Consider the following 21,439-nt stretch of genomic DNA (forward strand, 5'->3'; position numbering starts at 1 on the left):
ATTCCATAAGGCTTTATACGCCAAATACAATTTTCCCCTCATATACCTATAACTTAGAGAAAAAAGACAAAGGGTGAGTTATCACTAATCTCTGGAATTCTGTTTATAAACTTGTTTAATTTCAAATTATTACTAACAATAATGCCCATATCGGTATACTCTTTCAGTCTCTGTAGGTCAGCAACCCAAGTTTCAGGTTTAAATTAATATCAGCTCTACCAAAATACAAAATATTTCTACTTATCGACTCTTAGCCCATTTTGATTTAACCACAAGGCTACTTTGCTCAAGTACTGACAAAATATATCAAAATTATGAGGTTTTGGGGGACCACACATCCAATTTTTATATCATCAGCATACTCTGGCATCCAAACATTAGAAGTGTGGCATCCAAACATTAGAAGTTTTTGATATTAATGAAAATACAATATTTAATAACAATGTTACCATGACCAACCCCTGTGATATACCTTTCTTTACCTGAGCCCAGCCAGATACAAAGTTCTCAGTTCTCATTCTATCTACCCTATCTCTTTCTATCAACCAATTTCATCCCAATGAGTAACATAAGGATTTATTAAATGTTTATGCATCACATCTACAACAGTAGAGTGAGGCATGTTATCAAATACCCTAGATAGATCCAAGTAAATAACTACTGCAGAAAGTCCCTGATCTAGTGCTAAGGAGACAGGTTCATAAAAGTCAACCAAATTTGTAAAGATTTTAAGTAAAACCATGCTGTGAAGTATCTCTTAAACACCCTTGTGAACCACTATTCATAAATGTTAAACACCTTTCAAAGCTTTTAACTAGTAAAGGTGTAAAACTAATTGGGCTATACTTCTTGATTTTATCCATAATGCCTCCTTTATGAATGGGGATTACACCATATAATAACATATTGTTAAAAAGAAGTAACGGTTGCAGAAATTTATTGACTACAAACTGCACAGAATGAACCCTTGAGGTTATCAGACTCCATTCCACTACCATGTCTGATGCATCCAAAGGAGATATCACCATATCTAAACTAAAAGTAGGACACACTTACTATTCTCTGATCTGGGATATCCTCTACCCTTGTGATCGCCCCACTAAAATACATGATAACTCATGTATTCTCCTGCATATATTGTCATACCTTTGAAATATATGACCTAATTTCTTAACTTTTCCCTTAGACAGCTTTACATAAGAATAACAAGTCTTCATAGAGGCTATGGTCAATAAGTGCCATTCATATTTACATTTGGCGGATTTTAAAGATGCCTTCAATCTTCTATTAACCTGATATAAGCTCTTTTAGAAATGTCACTCCTGAACCTTCTCCAGATATTAAAACTTTTCCTTTTTCTTCCTTAATAATTTGGTGCAACTTGGATTCCACCATGGTGGAGTAAACCTCTCAGATCTCCTTATAACAGGTTTCTTGCACTTATCTAAATGACCACTACAAATACTCTTAAAGGCATTACAACTTGTAAAAACTCCTTCAAAGTCTACAGTTACTAAGTCAATAAAATTTATTCTTTGAATTATGTCCAGGTCAAAAATTAAATCCTTATGTACAAACTTTGGCTGATACCAGTGCAGTGGTGCAGCGGTAGCTTTGTTGCCTCACAGCAAGAGGTTCTCCGGTTTGATTCTCAACTGGGGTGCCTTCCGTGTGGAGTCTGCATGTCCTCCCTGCATTCATGTAGGTTTCCTCTGGGATTCTCTGGTTTCCTCCCACATTACAAAGACATGTATCTGGAGCACTTCCCCCCAGGCCTCCACTGAAAACTAGCATCATTCCCAGTCGGACTTTCCCAGTTAACAAATAATAAATAAATAATCAAAAGCTATGTGATCTGAACAGACAAGTGGACACGGCTATTTTACATTAGTTCTCTTGTGTGGTATATTTGTAACTACAAGGTCCAGGATATTGTCTAAGCAGCTAGGAACATCTATAATTTGTGATAAATTGTAAATAAGACAGATCAAGAAATTCATCTTCCCTGCGCTGTCCCAGATGTTCCTTTTATCCAGTTGATCTTGGGAAAATTAAAATCACCCAGTGACATCAGATTCAGTGATATATAATGTGATACACATAAGTCTTCCATATTTTATACTGCCTGATTTCCATATAGATATTCTCAATGTTTTTCTTTCTATTTACAAGTCATCATCTGAAAATCTAGTTCCCATCCATAGAATTCAAGTTACTAGCTATTCTGATATTCTGAGAATGCAGCCTCTGAGGTTGAGGTGCTGGGAGACTGGGAGAGGTATGAAACAGCAGCTTTACTAATGTGTCCCCTTAGGGAAGCAAGGAGGGAGGGGGGGGGTCATGCTGCAGTACAGATATATCAACAGTGATCGGGACATGTCTTTACTGCAGACAGAAACCCCTCCTTCCCTCCCTGAGTGGGTCTCAGGTAGGGCGGGTTTCGTCTGCAGTAAAGTAATGTCCACAGTGAAAGGGATGTGACATAATTGTGGGAGAGATTACCATTAAAACTCTAGCATCTCAAGTGGGGCTGGAGCTAACTGACTTAGCGAGCAGTGATATGAAGTACACACACACACATATATATATATATATATATATATATATATATATATATATATATATCTACATGTGTCTACCTCCAAACTTCAAACCCTCAGAACATCAAACTACCCATGATCAAGATCACAAGATCAACATTTCAAAATTTAGAAAGTTATCACGCATTGGGTGTTAAGTATATTGCTGCCTATGTGGTAGTTCATGGGTACAGAGTTTTTACCAAAGGGGATGACACTGCACTTTTTGGCATTGAGCTTGAGGCCATGGCTCTGACACCAGGCATCTGTCTCAGTGAGGCCCTTCTGTAGGATGTCCACATCATTTGGGGACTTGACTATGGCTCCTAGTTTTCAGTCATCTGCGAACTTCATTAGCCAGAGGCCTTCTGTGTTAGCCTGTACATCAGAGAAGTAGATACCAAACAGGAGAGATCCCACAGCGGAACCCTCTGGTACTCCACTTGTCACTTCTTTGAGGTCAGATTTGGAGTCTGCAACTTTTACAGTGTGGGTTCTGTCAGTAAGCCAGTTGGCAACCCATCTTGTGACGTAGGGATTTATACCTAGTTTAGTGAGTTTAGCTATAATTCCAGAATGGGGGTGGTGTCGAAAGCTATGGTAAGGTCAAGATAGGCTGTGTGAACCACCTTACCCTCATCTACGTCTTTGGTGACTGCCTCAAAGAAGTCGATCAGGTTCAGGAGGCATGATCTGCCTTTCACAAACCCGAACTGGGTGGGATCCAGAGTTTGGAGGTTACCAATGTCTTTGTTTATGAGTTCCATGATGATATGTTCCATGGCCTTGCAGACCAGGCTCGTCAGGCTAATAGGGCGACAGTTCCTGGGATCAGTGGTGGCTCACCCTTTGTGGAGTGGGATAACTGTTGCTGTGCGCCATTCAGTGGGCACAAAGCCTGATGTGAGGCTATTATTGAACATGGTGCTTAAGTGGGGAGCCAGTTTGTTCTGAAGTTTGTGTAAAATGCAGCCTGGTGTGTTTTTGGTTTTAGAGACTGCAGCTTTTACCTGCGTAGTTGTGATTACAGGGACTCTGCATTCTTCCTGTATAGATATGGGCCCTTTAGGGGGTGAGGGGTAAAGTTAGCACTGAACCTATCTGCCAGGATGTTGGCAATATCATTTGGTTCTGTAATGTTCGTGCCTTTGTGCTGTAACTCAGAGCAGATCTGGGTGTTGCCATCGAGATTCTTGACATAGCTATAGAATGCTTTGTGGTTGTTCTTGGAATTAGTGGCAATTTTGTTTTCATAGCTAGCTTTGGAGGATCTTATAAGGGATCGCAGCTTCTTACTGAGGCAGACCAGGGAGCTCCTCCATTCATGGGATTTTACTCTCTTTTGCAACAGTTTCTTCCTTCTGTTGTACAGTTGGTTTATGACAGGGGACCACCAGATTGGCTTCCTTTTTTTGGAGGATAGTGTCTTGGTTCTGTTTGGGATAGCATGATCCATACACTCGTGTAAGTGCTTATAGAGTGCACTTGTGTAGGATTCAGCAGTTGTAACTGTATTGTCCATCTGCATGGGTGCCATGAAGTTCACTACTTCTGTCTTAAGAAGCATGAAGTTGGCTTTGGAGAAATTTTTTACTGTGGTTTCCTTAATGGAGGGTGGGGGGCAGGATGTAGATATCAAGGGTGATTAGCTTATGGTCAGATCGGACCAATGAGGAGTTGACTTCAGGTGTGGAACACCGGTCACTAATGTTGGTAATGACTAGGTCTAGAATATTGTTGCCCCTGGTGGGGGTGTGGATAAGTTGATCTAGGGCATTGGAGTTTATGAATTCCAGAAAGCGTTGAGCTAAGGAGTTGGTACATGAGTAGTTTTCCCAGTTAAAGGTGGGTAGTTGAAGTCACCCATTATTAGGGTGTTTGGTTGAACCCTAATATTTTCCAGTACATCAAGAAAAGAGAAGTGGGAATCCTGGGGCATGGTGGGGGATCTTTAGCAAGGTACAATTTGGATTGCAGTTTTGCCCAGAGTTAGTTGCACTTGGATAACCTCGGATGCATTATGCTGAGCAACTAGCCTGGAGGTGTGGATATCCTTAATGAATATGGACACACCTCCGCCTTTGGTGTTTCGGTCCAAGTTACATGGCCGAAAAGTGTGGTATGAGTTATAGCCTGGTAGTGCAGGGGTGCTCTCTGGAGCCTTGAACCAGGTCTCAGTCATTGCACAGATATCGATGTTCTCCATTTTAAGGAGTGCCTCGAGTGGGTGCATTTTGAGATTTAGACTTCTAGCATTGAGTAGCATTGCCCTCAGTTTTTGCTTGCCTTTTCCTGTTATGGTGGTGAATTTGTTATTTGAACCCTACCTAAAAAAAGGCACTATAGGGGCAGCAAGAGCCTTAGCCAGTATCTGGAATCCCAGGGGTGACAGGTGCAGGCCATTGGCTGGGGAGTAATACCTATTCGTACCAGACGTATATTGTGTGGGGCGTCTCAACCCCATTAATGTTGCATGAGGACATATATGTTTTTGTTATTTCCCCATTATCTACAGATGTATGTCCGTATATAGCTATATATATATATATATATATATATATATATATATATATATATATATATATATATATATATATATACACACACATATATATATATATAGATAGATATCTGCTGACATATATATTTTTTAATTTTTTTATTTAAAAAAAATAAATAAATAATAATAAAATATATATATATATATATATATATATATATATATATATAGATAGATATCTGCTGACATATATATAACCTGCCGTATATATTTAGACATGTAGATGTGGACATATATATCTATAGATGTAGGCATTTGCATGTTTATATGTTGATATATATATATATATATATATATATATATATATCTACATATATTAATATGTTGTACCTGTTCAGACATTAATATATTTACTCACACACATACATCTACATGTTGGAATACATTCTCTGTACTGTTGAATGACTGGGCTGGATGATATGTTTGTGAATACATCAAGGTTATGTATATCTGAGATGGCTTAGTGGTAAAGCACTTTGGGTATGGTGTGCCTGGTCCTGGGTTTGATCCTAGCAGAGGCTATTTATTTTGTTGCTAGGGAGAACAACAGCCATTGGACACAGTGTGATTAAGGCACTTTTGAGCAGTTGTAAGTGGGTTTGCGTGACGGTAAACACTGCTAAGTTACGGTTACTGTTTCTTATACTCATTTAGCACCTGAATTGCTTAACCTGTGTAGGCACTGCTTACACCTGCACAAACAGGTATAATCTCACTTACTGCTGCTTAAAAGTGCTTACTCCCGCTTACCCCCACACTAATTTCTTTAAAAGAAAAGAAAAAGGGTTGATAGGAAAGTGGTGAAAAAAGGGGCACAAAGAGGGAAAGACAGAAGGGAAGATAGCTAGGGATGTGCAGGAAGGGTGTAAGGAAGGTCCATAGCTGCCCATTTCTTCTACAGCAACATCTGTGCATATACACTGTATTTGGAGATAGATTTAGACACTTGAACCCCTGGGAGAGGGGTAAGGACAACAATAATTCATTGTGATGTCAGTTAGACCAGATTACATGTGTCCAGTAGACATGTGTGCAAAATGGACAGCTATGTATGGGGCGAGATTTTTTTGTGGGAACAGATTGCCCTTTTTTTTCAGGTGAGAGTGGGATGTTGGGGAGGGGTAGTAGGTATATTTGCGGAGGTAGGTTGGGTTGGTTAACAGACAAGAAAAACGATGCATACAGGGCCGGTATATGACACATGTGGGGGGTAAACACCATGGACAGGGAGGGGTGTTTGGAAGTCGCAAGCCCATGAGCCCCCAACTGGAAACAGTGGGACTGAGGTCCCCACCCATGGGCAGTCACCACTGCACCATCACAGCCCCAAAGATGGCTGTGCTGGGGGCTGTGTAGGAGGGGCAGGCTCACCCTCTAATTGCGCCATTCGGCCCTCAAGCTGGTGTAGCCAGTCTCAATACTCCAGATCGAGCTCCCTATGCACCACGACCCGGACCTGTGGATGGGTGACAGGTTCCCCTCCACTCCACTCCGAGGGGGGGGGTGAGCCCCATCCCCTGCAGCTGTTCCACCCAAAGGTGGCGCAGGGCTCACAGAGGAGGAGGTCCTAGGCTGGGCCCCAGATGTGCTGGTGCCCGGTGCCATGGCCAACTGAGGTGAGACAGGTGGGTCTGCTGGGACCGGCCTTCCCATATGAGCTATGTTGTCGCAGGTTTATGACAGATATGGGTTAGTAACAATCATCAGCATTCAGGATTAGTTATAACAGCAAGCATAGGTATTTAAATTAACCCAAAATACCAGATTTAACACAGTTGCAGAGCAAGCAGAACACATGCATATATGGAACAACAGTGGCCATTACAAGAGCATGCAGGTTTCATTGATGGCAACAGGCCAGCAAGCTGGGTGTATTTTAATGTGGTACATGCATAGAAACAAATGTGAATATTTATTAACCATTAGGACATATGTCCCAACAAAAGGTTGGAGTGTATACATACCAGTTGAGGAGTGTCATTGGGTTATTTTGCACATATGGTAGGGGTGAGAGAGAGAGTTCAATTAACAACTAATATATCCTTGTAATTTTCACAACATTCTTAGTCACTGCAGTGATCTTTCCCTTTCATGTATTATTACACTACCCAATGGCCTTATATTGTACACTGGTATGTTTATAAATTATTCTATACGTGACCTGTGTCTTACATACAGGCGTGACAAGATGCAGGTGTTAATGCAACATATGTTGAGAATTGCTTTCATACACTTTGGGTGAGGTGGTAGAATGAGAGGTTTGTTTTCATATACATTCTATGACTATGTACACATTTGACTAACAGTTATATGTCATTAACGGCTGCCTACATTTCTTGGATCATCACAATGATTTGTCAGGGGGACGGGGTACCAGGCTGATGATATGGGCCATTTATCTGGACATACTGGACAGATTGGAACAGTTGTGGGGTATGAATATGCATACAACTTCCAAATTGAACATTCTAGCAAATTCTGTACAGTTGTTGGGTATAATTATGCATACAGCTTTCTATCTGAACATTGTAACAAAATCTGTACAGTTGTGGGGTATGATTATGCATACAACTTAGTAGCACTCCCAGGATTCAAACCCCTGCTGTGTGTGACAAAAATTATAGCTAACATCACAGTACACTGTGCTATCAGGGAATTGATGTAAAGTTTTATACTGTTTTTATCTAAGTCTCCCTCACTTGTACAATATGACTGGCCTCTTGGCACTTCCAACATTGTTATGCAGGACTTCCTACACATTTTATCTGCATACAACAGTGTGGGTGACTGCTTAAAATACAACAGTACTATTTATAGTATGCAACAGTTTGCCAACATATGACAGAAAAGTAAACAAAAGCACTCCAGGGTTTATACCTTTATTCACAGACTATTACATATTTATTTCTACTGGTACAACACTTTCTAAGGCTCTTATATTTATTTGTTATGACAGTACATGCAGACTAATTTCTAAACTGCCTCACAATGCAGCCTTTGCAACCTAGCATCATGGGCTTGCTGGTTCGCAGACAGCTTCTCTGCAGCTGTCGGAGAAATACAGTGATATTTAGCCATACCTATCCATAGTATACACAGGCTAGGCAATTCTTAACAACTTAGTAGAATGAGTACTTACTCAGTACTGGGGCATTAGACATCTGCCAAGACTCCTGGATCCACTGTTCCAGTACATACCCCCTTCCAACACTTCAGGTCAGCATGGTGGAGCCTGACCTGCTCACCAGTCCAGGGGATACCTGTGGCACTGGTGAGGTCACTGGCAAGACTGTCCCAGGCCTTAGTTTTATACTGCAAGCCCTGATACTTGCCCTGCAGTAGTCTCTCCTCATGGTGTTTTACCAGGAGCCATACCATGATTTTTGACTCCTGGATGCCCCAGCGGTGCACTCTAAAATGAGTGCCTTTACCCACACCAGCCATTCTGCCTGCAGTAGGAAGCTACAAAGAAGCTACAACCAGTTATGGAACATATTCCCGCTTGTGTGGTTTAAATACAGCCAGTTACCAGCACTTTTCCGTGATTGGCCAGGTTTGAAAAGGCTAAACTACGGGCACACCTGCTTACCTAATGTTGTCAGTGCTTAAAGGGGTATACTGCTAGGCAGATTGGACTGGCTCCCCTACACATTGCTTACTCTTACTAAGTTGAGCTGTGCTGAGGTTAACACTATATTTGCCTTTTGGCAGTGATTTATTATTCATTACAGGTTCTATATGTGTCTGGTATTTATGATTCTATACTTCTACTACTTTTACACTTTATTACAATAACATCTGACATCTATGCTTACTGCAATACTCCAGTTCACATATTTATGTTATGTAGCAGGTTATACCACTTCACACTATACATAGATTCAGTTCACAGGTTTGGTTTGATTTTCCTGTGGTGACGATTAGTTTGCTGATACCTCATTCATATCTATTGCTATGATGGCTTAGTGGTTAACTACTGTGGCTATAGTGTACAGGGTCCTGAGTTTGAACTTGCAGAGGCAGTTCATTTTGTTGCTGGGCAGAACATAGGCCGTTGGATACAGAGTGATTAAAGCACTTTAAAGCAGTTGTAAGTGGGTTTGTGCAGGTTTGCGCCACAGTAAACACTGCTAACCTCCAGTTCCAGTTCCTTACACTCAGTTAGCTTCTACATTGCTTACTCTGTGTAGGCAATACTTACCCCCACGCAAACGCACTTAAACACGCTTACTAGTGCTTATATATGCTTACTACTGCTTATTTGTGCTTAAACCTGCTTACTAGTGCCTTATTCATTATGACACTGACACGTCACATGTGCATTTAATGCAGTACTCCAGTTCACATTTAAATGTTATTATGTAGATTATATAGCAAAAAGATGTAAAAATATGTTCATATACAGATTTCACATGGAAAATATGTGCTAAAGTGGGACTTGAACCGGGAATGCCTGTTCAATAGGTGGATGTTCTAACCACTACACTATTGCTGTGTTTCTTCATTTCCATATATATTCCTTATTGTCCTCTTCAGCCTTTTCAGCTGCTTTAACTATAGCTAAGCAATGGGCACAGCCGCGCACCTACAGTTAGCTGTACTCAGGATTTTAATTAAAAAAAGGAGTTTCCTCTTTTTATTTTTATGTCCTGTTGCTGTAACTGCTGGTGGGGATATGCAGACATGAATGAGTTGTCTTGTTCATTTATTTACAGTTTCTGCTGTTCTACTTTGCAGGGGCATGTTCATTCTGAGGGCTCTGCTCTCAGACACACCCCCTGCACTCATCCATGCTCCGTGTAGGATTTGGAGCTCAGGCAGCGCGCCTTCATTAATATGCATGGCGTGCTGCCATCCTCCTCTTAAACTGCTGCTACCATGCAGGACTAGATTAGTCCTGCATGGGAGATTCATAAATCCGGGGGTGTGTTTTTTCTTGAAGGTTTCTTGTGCCTACCCGTTCATCATTTTATATGCTTGTTTTTTTTCCAGTAAACATCTTTATTAAATTATCAGATATAACTTAGGCAACCTTACATTTATATAAATGAAAAACAAACAAAATGGCACCACTTTAGTTGCATATGATTTTTAATGAAATTCTTGACCATGTCATCTAAGAGTCCATCTCTTCTCTTGGATATCCAGTCTTAAATTAAGCAACAATATGAATCTCTATACTAACTCTTCAACCATTTCTGTATACTTGATCCCACTTCTGTGAGGAGCTAAGATTGCCAAACAATTTACTAGGTGTAGTACATGTATACCCATGTTAGGCTCTGTACAGTCCTTCAGTCATCTCCTGCACTGCTGCAATAGCTTTTCTAGCTGGGACATTGCATTGGCTAAGATTTCTACTTCAGGACTCCAGGGTCTGTGGTTCAAGTCTGATCCCTGTTCACTGACTATTATAAGTTTGCATGATCTCTTCAAGCCTGGGATTCTATAGTTATACTAGTCTCTTCCCACCATGCAAAAACATGTCAGCTAATTCCGTAAAATGTCCACACAGACTGGCCCTTGTAGCTTAGTTGCTGAAAAAATGTCTAGGTAGAACTAGTTCACTTTCCTGGTTAACACGTAATGAAATAAAGCTTCCTACCCCATGAAGCTGGTGTAGCAGCGCATGACTCAAGCACTCGTGTTCCATGCTAGTGTACCAGTAATGCACCTTTTCTCCCTGTTCCTTTCCATCTCATTGTTACCGTCTGATAACTAAGATATCAAACGAAGCTGTTTCCTTCCCTTTCGGTTCATTCTTGACATTCTCTGATTCTCGCACAGACAAAAGACCTACTTAGTCTCTGCTGCTGATTTTTCTTTGGAAGGTCAGCCGATTTCAGTAGAGCATAAGAACTACAGCGAGGCAAGTTTCAGAGAACATGTCTGTCTCAGCCTCTTTGTGCTCCGGCTGTTCTGCATGTCATCACGTTCTGTGGTAGTAAATGTACTGGTCATACGGGGACAGTCAGTTGTAGAAGAGACAACCAAGGTTTCCCCAAGTTGAACTTCATATTCTATGAGACTAGAGATGAAAATGCACACAAGGTACCACAAATACCCACTGGATATCTCCCAGAAGATCACTGTTAACAGTCTCTGAAGCACATTCATTATCACCTGCTTCAAGGTACTTTATGGGACTGGGGTGAGAGCAGCGTAAAGTTTTCCAAGTTATACCTGCATGGAATTTTGGGAACTTTGCAATGTATGCTCATATTCATATTGTGGATCTAGCGTGAGCAATACTGGATGCTAATAAATGGTATAGGAATATGCCTACTGAGCTTTTGAACCCAAACAGTATGAATCAAATATGCAATAAAAGAATGTTATACCTTTAATCTGCCAAGTACATTTGCAGTGCAGCAAAAAAGGAATTCAGTTGTAGTGCGTCATAAATGCAGCATCCTCTGATTATTACATGAGGATCACAGATATAAGTGCATATATATATATATATATATATATATATATATATATATATATATATATACTGTGTGGCATATGTGATGCTACTTTCTTGGGATGATTCTTTAGATTAAAGATATGGTTTTATTAAGAACTCTGTAAAACTTATCCTCATGATGGTTTCCTTGGATATCTATGTGGTCTCCATCCATTTCTGAGAATTAAATTACATTTCACTATACGCTTACCTTCTTTATGTAGTAAGTTGTTTTGTTTCACTTGCTCTCTTGATAGTCCATCCAAGAGCGGTGTTGCATATTTGAACATGTCATCTGACTGGTCAATAAATTCAGGCACAGTGCTGTAAATATTACAAGACAAAAATACATGTGCAGAAACTGATTACAATGTTTTCCAGTATATACAAAGAGTAAAAAGATATTAATCAGAGCTCTGATAAGTAGTACCCTACAGTCAGTTTATTACAGCACTAAAATAAGCCAATGTTTGTGGACGGAATCTGTCCAGAAGCTTACTTTATTTTTTGCAATCAACTGAAGCAGCATTGATTTTATACTTACTACACATATGCAGGTTTAATGTTAAAGAAAAAAATAAATAAAAAACAGGAAACAACATGGAATGAAAAAGGGAGTATTAGACATTTTTTTGGGTTTTCTCTTCTCCAGTATCTTAAACTGCTGGAAAATAACAGCACTGTAAATACCAATAATATAAACTACACAAAGAATCAATGCATTTGCACTCAAAGTAGAAAAAAAGGTGGACAGCAGAACAGAATGACCTAGGTCTGGTGGTACGGCTTGCTACACTTCATAGACTTCTTTGATATAGCTACACTTACTGGCATGTGATGCTGTAAATCTCCAATGGTTTGAGTGTAATCATTTCTGGAGCCATCAAATCCTCTTCACATGAAGCCTTGTACTGGTTATTACTAAAATACAGGAAAATAATGAACCCCAGAGCTGTTGTACCAAAGGAAAAGCTTGCCATGTGAGTCAAGATGGTGGCAGGAGACAAAATACTGGGGTTTTCACCAAGTCCTGGAATGAATCTGAAACTTAATAATCTGTTTATGTTTCATTCTCTTTCTCGAATGCAATTTTATACCATCGTGATCATTAACCCCTTTTCCCATTTTCTACATGGGTTTGGGGTGTCTTGTTTACTGTCTCCACCTCTCTCAATTCAATGCCACACTTCTGCCTTCTTTGATATTCATGCCTGCATGACTGCCACAGATCTTCTCTCACACAATCCCTCCACCTCTATATGCTGGATGCCCTTGTTTCCTCTTACCTTCTTCCTGTCTGTCCCAAATCTTCTTCACCACATTGTCTTCTGCTTTTTTTGCACATGTGTCCAAACCACCATGATCTGTTCTCTTTGATCTTTTCTGCAATTAGAGCTACTTTGGTTTCTGCTCTGATGTCCTTAATTCTTCGTCTGTCCCACAATGTGCATCCTATCAGCCTTCTCAGGTACTTAATTTATATCACCTATAGCTTCCCCATCTGCCCTGCCTTTACTGCCCAAGTTTATGTACCATACATTAGTATTGGTTGCTCCACTGTTTTGCACACATTACTTTTCAGCTTCTTTTGCATTCTTCTGTGATACACTACAACTGATATTCTATGCCAGTTGGCTACAGCCCCTCTGATTCTAGCTTTGACTTCTTCATTCAGACATCCCTTCTCCTCAACCAGCACTCCCAGATAGTTGAAGCTATTAAGCTGTTCCTCTGTCTTTCTCTCTATCTCAATTTTCAGCTTCTTCTGATTTCCCCAATATGCTGCCATTACCACTGTCTTATCTGTACTTAGTTTCATCCCATGTGCTTTTAGATTTGCATTCCATTCCCCTATCCTTTGCTGAAGTTCTTGCTCAGAGTCTGCCTGTAATGCCACACTGCCTGCATATAGAATCTTTGTTGATCTGTTCTCTCTGACCTGTTTGCTAATGTAATGCATAACCACTATGAACAGCAGTGGGCTCAGAGATGAACCCTGACACACACACACCCACTCCCCTTGGGAACCCCCTCTGTGAGACCGAATGCTCAAACTTTGCCAATCAAAAAGGCAATAAATAAAATAAATATTCTTAGGCTAGAGCAGTGTTAGTATTCTGAAACTTGGTAAAAATACCCAGATGCTTGACAAGTTAAAAAAAGTAGAGATAGCCAGAGGATAAGTTAATACCAAGAAATCATTTTGAAGGGAGAAAACTGGGCAGAAGCTCAACTAGCTGAAAATGGCATGTGCATGGATAAGTTTTAGCCAAATCATAAAATTCTGCTTTTCCTTGAAGGATTACTGCACTGGAGATTTTGCCCTGGGAATCAGAAAATTCACAGATGCCAATCTGTACATCTGCTATTATTGCAAATCCACATTTCTGAAAACTAATTTCAATCATCGAGGCTGCCTTTTTCCCCATTGTTATGCAGCCCTGAAGTATATGCAAAGTTAGGGAGCATGGGAGACCCCCTGTCATAGGAGGTGCAGTGGGGCATGGCAACTCCCCCCAAAAAACTTTTTCCTCCGTTGCAGAAAGTGTTTTTCGGTAATACGTATTTGCACTAATGGCAGACTGATCATCGTCTGTAAACTGAATTATTTTCCCTTACCTCTAAAGGTGCACCAGTCAATATGATTATATATGCAGCAGGGATTCGGGTAACAAACAAAGCAAAGTCTTCTGCTTGGGTGATGTGTGTGTGTGTGTGTGTGTGTGTGCGTGTGAGTGTGTAATCGTGTGCATGTCAGGGGCTTTGTCCTCTGGGAAAAAAGTTTAGAATTTGTTAGCAAATGCAAAAAGTGCATTCACTCTGGTTGCACCTCCTCAGGCTTAGGATTACTGAAGAGGTGCAACCAGAGTGCATTCACTCTGGTTGCACCTCCTCAGTAATCCTAAACCTGAAATACTGGGGTTTGCTGCATAATTCAGCATTTGGTTTCTACTACAGAAGTCATGAACAGGCCAAATGGTAAAGTGTGAACCAGAAACAGAACTGTCTAAGATGGAACCTGAGACGAGGAAAATTGTATACTGGCTTAATAGCATTTTTGTAGTATTTAGAATTATTTTCTTCTTACTGTTGTATTCAGTTTTACATATTGCATGCACTTTAAAGTTGGCACTCAAATTCATCTCCTGCCTGTTAAATCTCTCATATTTCTATACATCCCAAGTAAAAAAGGACTGAATACTGCTTCCGATAAGTGAAATAAAGGTTCACAATCTAAATAAGTTAAGTAAACCTTTCACTGTTCATTTTACTGAATCCTGGTTACATCCTGTCAACACATTCCCTCAGTCCTACCAAGGTCAGGGGCCACGGCCCTAAACTGGTGAGAGTGCATTTTTCCTTGTAAATAAACACATCAATAGCACTATAATGGCATCATCTCCTAACTACTTTCACTGAGATCACAGCTAAATGATTTGTGAGTGTTTTATATGGAATGCCTCTAGTTAAGGGCTGGAGTCCATTATCAGCCTCTCCTCCCACCACTCAGTTTGTATCAGTACTAGAAACTTAGTTGTAGTAACTTACTACTTGGGAACTTCGACCTTCACGAAGAGCCAAAAGTGAACTTTCTTCCTTGTTTCTCACTGGTAGAATATGGCTTTCACCAACTTATTTATCCAACCCCATTACCTGTTAGACTGGTTTTGTACAGTGAATCTTTCTACATTATTTTCACCTTCTGTAGACTTTCTCTGTTTAAGTGACCACTGCTTACATTGGTCTACCTTTTCAGCAAAAACTATAAGGCAATTGTCTACAAAGTAGAACAAATGAGAGCAAGAATCAAACCTGTGGCCAAAACTAGTTAGCACTTTCTGTCTATCCTTCTATCTTTTTATTCCTGAACACATCTGTAGCTCCACCCGACTCCTTTTGCCCTCATACTCTGCCATCTCCCCTTCTCAGAATGTTAGACAAGACTGCAGCTACACAGCTTCAAGAACATACTGAAGCATATAGCCTCCTCACTGTGACCAGCATGAATTTAGAACAGAGCAATAGGACAGTTCTCCTCTGTTTGGCTGAATCATTATATTATGCAACAGATGCAAGAAACCCAATGTGTGTATTCACTATGCTGTTCAAGGCATTTGGCCATGAAAATCCATCCTTACTCTGCAAAGAACTCTTCCTTTATGGATTAATGTCCTCCAGCTCCACTTTAACCTGCTTCTCTGATTACCTGTATGGGAAAGCCTTTAAAACTGTCCCACCAATTACACTGCGCCTCCCACTACCCAGTACTGTTTGGCATTCCACACACCTCTGTGCACTAGACAACTTCTATTTGTCATTTAGATCAATACACTAATTTCCCAAAAGACACATAGTAACATATTTTATGCTGATGACACTGACATCCAAGAATCTGGGACTTCAGATGAAGGAACCTGTAAATCACTTAACCACACCCCAGGCTCAGTTATATCAGGACTGTAAAGTCAGGAAACAAAGTGAGTTTAAGCAAAACAAATGCAATGGTTTTGACACTCATTACCTCTCAACTGTACAGATTTTGCCTCATATTTTTGGTCTATTTTTCATAAAATTGTAGTTTTCTAACAGATCATTGTCAAATCATGGAGGACTGAAGTCAGGAAAAAAATGACAGCCATTTGAGTTTCAGACTTCATACCCTTCAGAAAAATATGTTAATGCAAAACATTCTAGTCTATCAGCTTTCTAAGTTTGTAAGAACAATATTTAAAAAGTGCCATATTTTTAGCCTCTTGTCCCACCATTGTTTATGGCTTTGTCCAAATTTCTTGCTCTAAGCGGTTGAGAGGTATGGCACTCAGACATTTCTTAGCTTAGCAACTGAAACTTTACTTGCCCCGATGATGGAAATCTATAAATATTAGAAGTACAGTTACACACATGCTCAATAAATGCTATGGTTCAATATATGTACTTGTAAATACAACAGCATTTCCGACCTACTTACTAAGCACAACATGACTGCCATTAGCAAGGGAGTACTTCCACCTACCCTTCTAATCGCTGGCTCTACGTCTGACAGAAATCGGCAACAACTACAGATGATGCAGAACTGCATCTGCAGCTTTACAGTTGGAACTGGCAGAAGGCTGCATTACTGCCTTTCAGTCAAGCAGGGTAGCAGGCTACTGATTGCCCAAAGCCTTACTCTGCTCATAAGGTAATTCTGAATAAAGTTATTCAAATGGACCAGTCCAGGGCTTTACTCCGACTCATTTCTGCAAACTAATATCCACACACACACGCTTTCTCTCTCAGATTTGACCCTACTGAAGTTTACTTATAATTCCATTGTATTCACTTGCCTGTGCTGACACAGCTTTCTCCCAGAGTTGACATTCCCAAGCTCCTTTACCAAGTAAGCATCCTTACTTCTTTCACAAACCAGCTTACAGTGTACCTACAAGCAGCAAGCAGTATGAAGATGCACTGGATTTTTACTGGAAATATCTAACTTAAACAGACTGTTTATGTTTATACCTGCAGGACTGCATTCCATTGTAGCATATTTGTCATGAGTAGTCTTAAGTTTTGTTTTATATATATATATATATATATATATATATATATATATATATATATATATATACATATACATAGAGACAGAGAGCTGTGTCAATGTTGTGCCTTTAACTGGTGTTTGTACATTGTTGCTATCTGTATATTTATCTATTTTATTTTTCTATTAACTTGTACATTACTGTATCATATTGTTATACTTAACTTTTCATTTTCTGTAAGTAGGTCAGGACTTTATGTTCCTATTCACTTACCTGCTAGGTAAGAAAGAAACTAACCAAATATGATCTATGTCACCTGTCCCTAATCTCTCTACAGACTGTTCATTATTCATTTTAATTATTTTTTAATTTTTCACTAAGTTATATATGCTCATTAAATTACTAATAACTGTTTCATGTGTTACATTTAACCCTAACAGTTGCTCCTGGAATATTCTTCCAAACATTCACTCTAAAATGGACACTATCCACTTGGACATTTCTGGTTACCAGGTGTACATAAATCAATAAAATTATCAGTGTTGTTTTTGAATACTTTTAAGTGGCATCCTAACTGAAACACAGATGAAATCCAGCCTACTTTTTTTTTATCCCTGCCAGAAATGCAAGACCTATAACTTGAATAAGTCCCACAGTAAAATTAATTACAACTGTAAAAGAAACAATTGCCAACATCACTTGCTGTCATTAAAGAAGCCACGGTGGTGCAGCGGTAGCATTGTTGCCTCACAGCAAGAGGTTCTCCCGTTCGATTCTCGGCTGGAGTGTGGGGAGTGCCTTCTGTGTGGATCCTGCATGTCCTCCCCGCAGTTGGGTGGGCATTCGAAAGACATGCATAAATGAGCGTGCCTTCATTGAAGGTTGAACGTAACGCCATGAAAATCTACTGCCAATCATTAGCGGACCGGAGTTCCGCTGTGGCGACCCCTAACTGGGAAAAGCCGAAAGACAACAACAACTTGCTGTCATTAAAGAAATTGTGTGGATATGATGTACTATCTCTGCCACACACCTGCTACTACTTTTATATACGGAATCTGACAGTGATGCACCTCACGGTAAGAAGAATATACTGAGGTACTGTGAGCTTATTCTGATTTAACAGTCCCAATATTCTGATTATCACAATTCTAAACCTCAGAGTTTAAACAGGAACCCCATTTCCATGCTATTTCACTTATGATCTTGCATTGGTTTCATTTGTTCTGTGTTCTAGGTGAATGTCTTCTGATGTCTTTTGATACAGTTACATTAGACATGTTTTGCATAACAAGAACAGGTCCCAGACTAACTAGGTTGAAGACTACCGATAACAGACTATTCCTTTAATCTGTCAGTGTAACTTGTTTCAAGTCGTTTTTTTTTTCTTTGTTAGTAATCTTTGAACTTTCTCAAGAAGAATTGTTTGGCTTGTTTTTGAGTGGAGAATGTGGCATTGCCCTCTACAGCAGACCTGAAAAAAGATGTATATAGGCATAAAATGGTTTCCTGTTATCTACAGGTTATGACTTTTGAGAGTGAGAATCCTTTCTAACTTTGTCTATAAAAGATTCCCAGGTCTGTTGTGTGATCATCTTCGTAGAGCTTTTCCTTGTTTATTTTGTAATCAAAGTATAACATTTTTTCCAAATCTGACAATGCTATATATTGTGGCAAGGAGAGTGAAACTATTCTACAGATTTTGTTTAAACTATTGTGAAGTATTTTTGCATCTTTTGCCAGAGGTAATTATGATCTCCAGTTTGTATTCATCAGTGTGTTTTGCTAACCATAACTGACCACTTGTAGTTAGAGATGAGAATGATACATATGTGGCCTCTACACTGAGCTCTGAGGGAATCCACTGGATACCTGAATCAACTTAGAAAGGTAAACTGTTATTGTTTTTTGAGGTCTCTCCAATCAACAGATTATTTTCCCATTGAACTAGTTAATTGTTACGATGAGATGAACAGGTATATCAATAATATTTTTAAAAGAGAGAAGGTCAAACATTTGTTGCAGGTTCTAAGCAAACATATATGGTTAGTCCCTCACCCAGTGTTGGTGGGATTTCTTCAAAAAAATGCCACCAGATTAAGTAGGGAGAATTCTCTTCTTACAAAAACACTAACTCCCAGTCTATTAATATAAAGTCACCAGTGTCTTTTAAGATAAGCTTAGTTTTTACCCAGTCTGTAACAAACACTAGTCAGTCCGATCAGTTTGTAACTGCATGGTCCGATATACTGCCTTTTTTATGTATGGGAACTATTACAGCTTGACAACATACTTCTGGGATTTGTCCTGTTGTAACAAATTTATCAGGAAGAATAATCGAGGGTTTAGTAAGCTGTTCCTTAAATTAAATAGAAAGCTTCTATGTATACTCTCGGGTTTAATGTAGCTGATATTTCTACATTTTGAATGCTTATATTGTCATTTGTATCTGTTATGTTGTGGTAGTGTCCTTAGGAAGTAAGGGTGTAATACTTACAGGCTTAGTTTTTTTAAAGAATCATTTTTATTAAACAGCTTGAAAATGAGAAACCTTGGATGACATCATCTTGACATGCTGTAAAAAGCATATATAAAACACTCTGAAAAAGACTAGAATCTGCTTTATATAGTATATGCATCTAATAGTATGCTTTAGAAATATGAATTTTTCCACAATGATACTTAATGGTAATCACCCTCACCAATGATATAAGCCTCAGTCATTTCTCATAGCTATTCCACATAAGCACAATTCCCATTCAACTGCAGCATCAAGTGAGTCACTCATTAGGATGATTAGCTTTCTATCTTGCATTAAAATGCCAGACAGCAAATAGTGTTCTACTACCTCTTTCAAATTCAAACCCAAGTCACCCACCAATAAATATGACACAGAACTCAATCAGTTAAATGTAATAATCAAATTCTATCCTAGAAAAGGAAAATTTCCATTACTTCACAGGGAGCGTATGTGCATGGACATTAATATGGCCTAAAAGCCATGCTGTTCCCTGCACTTGGATATTAAGATCCAAAGAACTTAAGAATATGAACAGCCTAGAATGAAACTATTCAGTAAATCCCAGCACCTTAGTCCAGACTCTCAGTTACCGAACACACTAACACAAGCACTAGTTTATAAAAAAAGACCCAGTCAACCATTGCAACTAGTATGGGTCATCCGTCACACTGAGAGACCATCTTACTCCTACTGCTGCAACTGAACAAGGGCCCATCAAGGTAACTAACCATTCCCTTCCCTCTAAGTAGGCTAACAATACTGCTATCTATACTTAACTCTCCTTTATTCCTCATCCACAGAAAGCTGAATGCTAGACTTTCTATGCCCTCACCCCAGTAATGTAAGGAAAAGGGGGGTAATAATGCAATTAGTTAGTTTAAATAGAAAACACTTAACTTGCACATAACATCTCTTCTCAAAATGATCAGGAACTGCTATATAAATCTTGATTCAAGGTACAATTATATGTATATCATTCATTCTGTTATTGTACATCCATAAAATTTTAGCAAATTATATACTAAGCCTCATGCAAAATTATACAAGATAGCAAGTCATAAAAAACAGCTTAGGAGTTAATTATACTGCTGCAAAGATCAATCATCAGAATTTTCATAAATGTCCTTATGAACTGTAATCAAACATTTTCTAATGCTTTCATACAGATTAGCATAGAAAAATCTCTCAAGATATTTGTGAACATGTACAGGAGCCTTAGTGAAACAATATATTACATCCATACTACTAAATGCTGTTAAACAGCAGGCAGCACAGTTTATGTGTATATATATATATATATATATATATATATATATATATATATATATATATAAATCTTGCCCATTTTTTGTATCCCATACATATTATTAAGCCAGTAGTCTGTAACCTTTGCAAACATTACAGTAGGAATCTGTGCAGAAATAAACAGTTCAAAATAAACGTCAGTCATTAGAATGCTTGTGGTGCCTGTGATACCCCACCACTGCACCAGTAATCAAGGAGCCTCAATCCTCACCACTGGGGAGTTTATACACAGAGGATGACAAGGCACACACACAGTATTACCAGATGCAGCTCTCTGCATCAAGTGCAAATTCCCTCAAGAGCACACAGAGACCACAGTCAGTCCTGTGTGGTCTATATTATAATCGCGAAGGTTTAAAACTTTGAATCCCTAAAGATCAAACTTTAGTGATCGAAGTCTTAAACCATCAAAACCTAAAAAAAATACTAAATAAAACAACAAAAAAAAACTAAATAATGTGTAGGCAGGGGGGCAAGCCTCCCTGCACCCCCCACACTCCC

At 39.2% G+C, this 21,439-nt stretch overlaps 1 protein-coding gene across 1 annotated transcript in view; it reads right to left on the reverse strand.

Annotated features, from left to right (window-relative positions):
• Positions 1–21,439, reverse strand: part of LOC122790592 (centrosome-associated protein 350-like) — a 541,040-nt gene that overhangs the window by 248,719 nt on the left and 270,882 nt on the right. The window contains exon 7 of the mRNA XM_044058119.1: positions 11,802–11,914. Coding sequence (XP_043914054.1) covers positions 11,802–11,914 — 113 coding nt within the window. The remainder of the gene's footprint in view (positions 1–11,801; positions 11,915–21,439) is intronic.

The sequence above is a fragment of the Protopterus annectens genome, chromosome 16.part0, assembly GCF_019279795.1.
Source record: "Protopterus annectens isolate FY-2018-M chromosome 16.part0, PAN1.0, whole genome shotgun sequence".
Taxonomy (NCBI): domain Eukaryota; kingdom Metazoa; phylum Chordata; order Ceratodontiformes; family Protopteridae; genus Protopterus; species Protopterus annectens.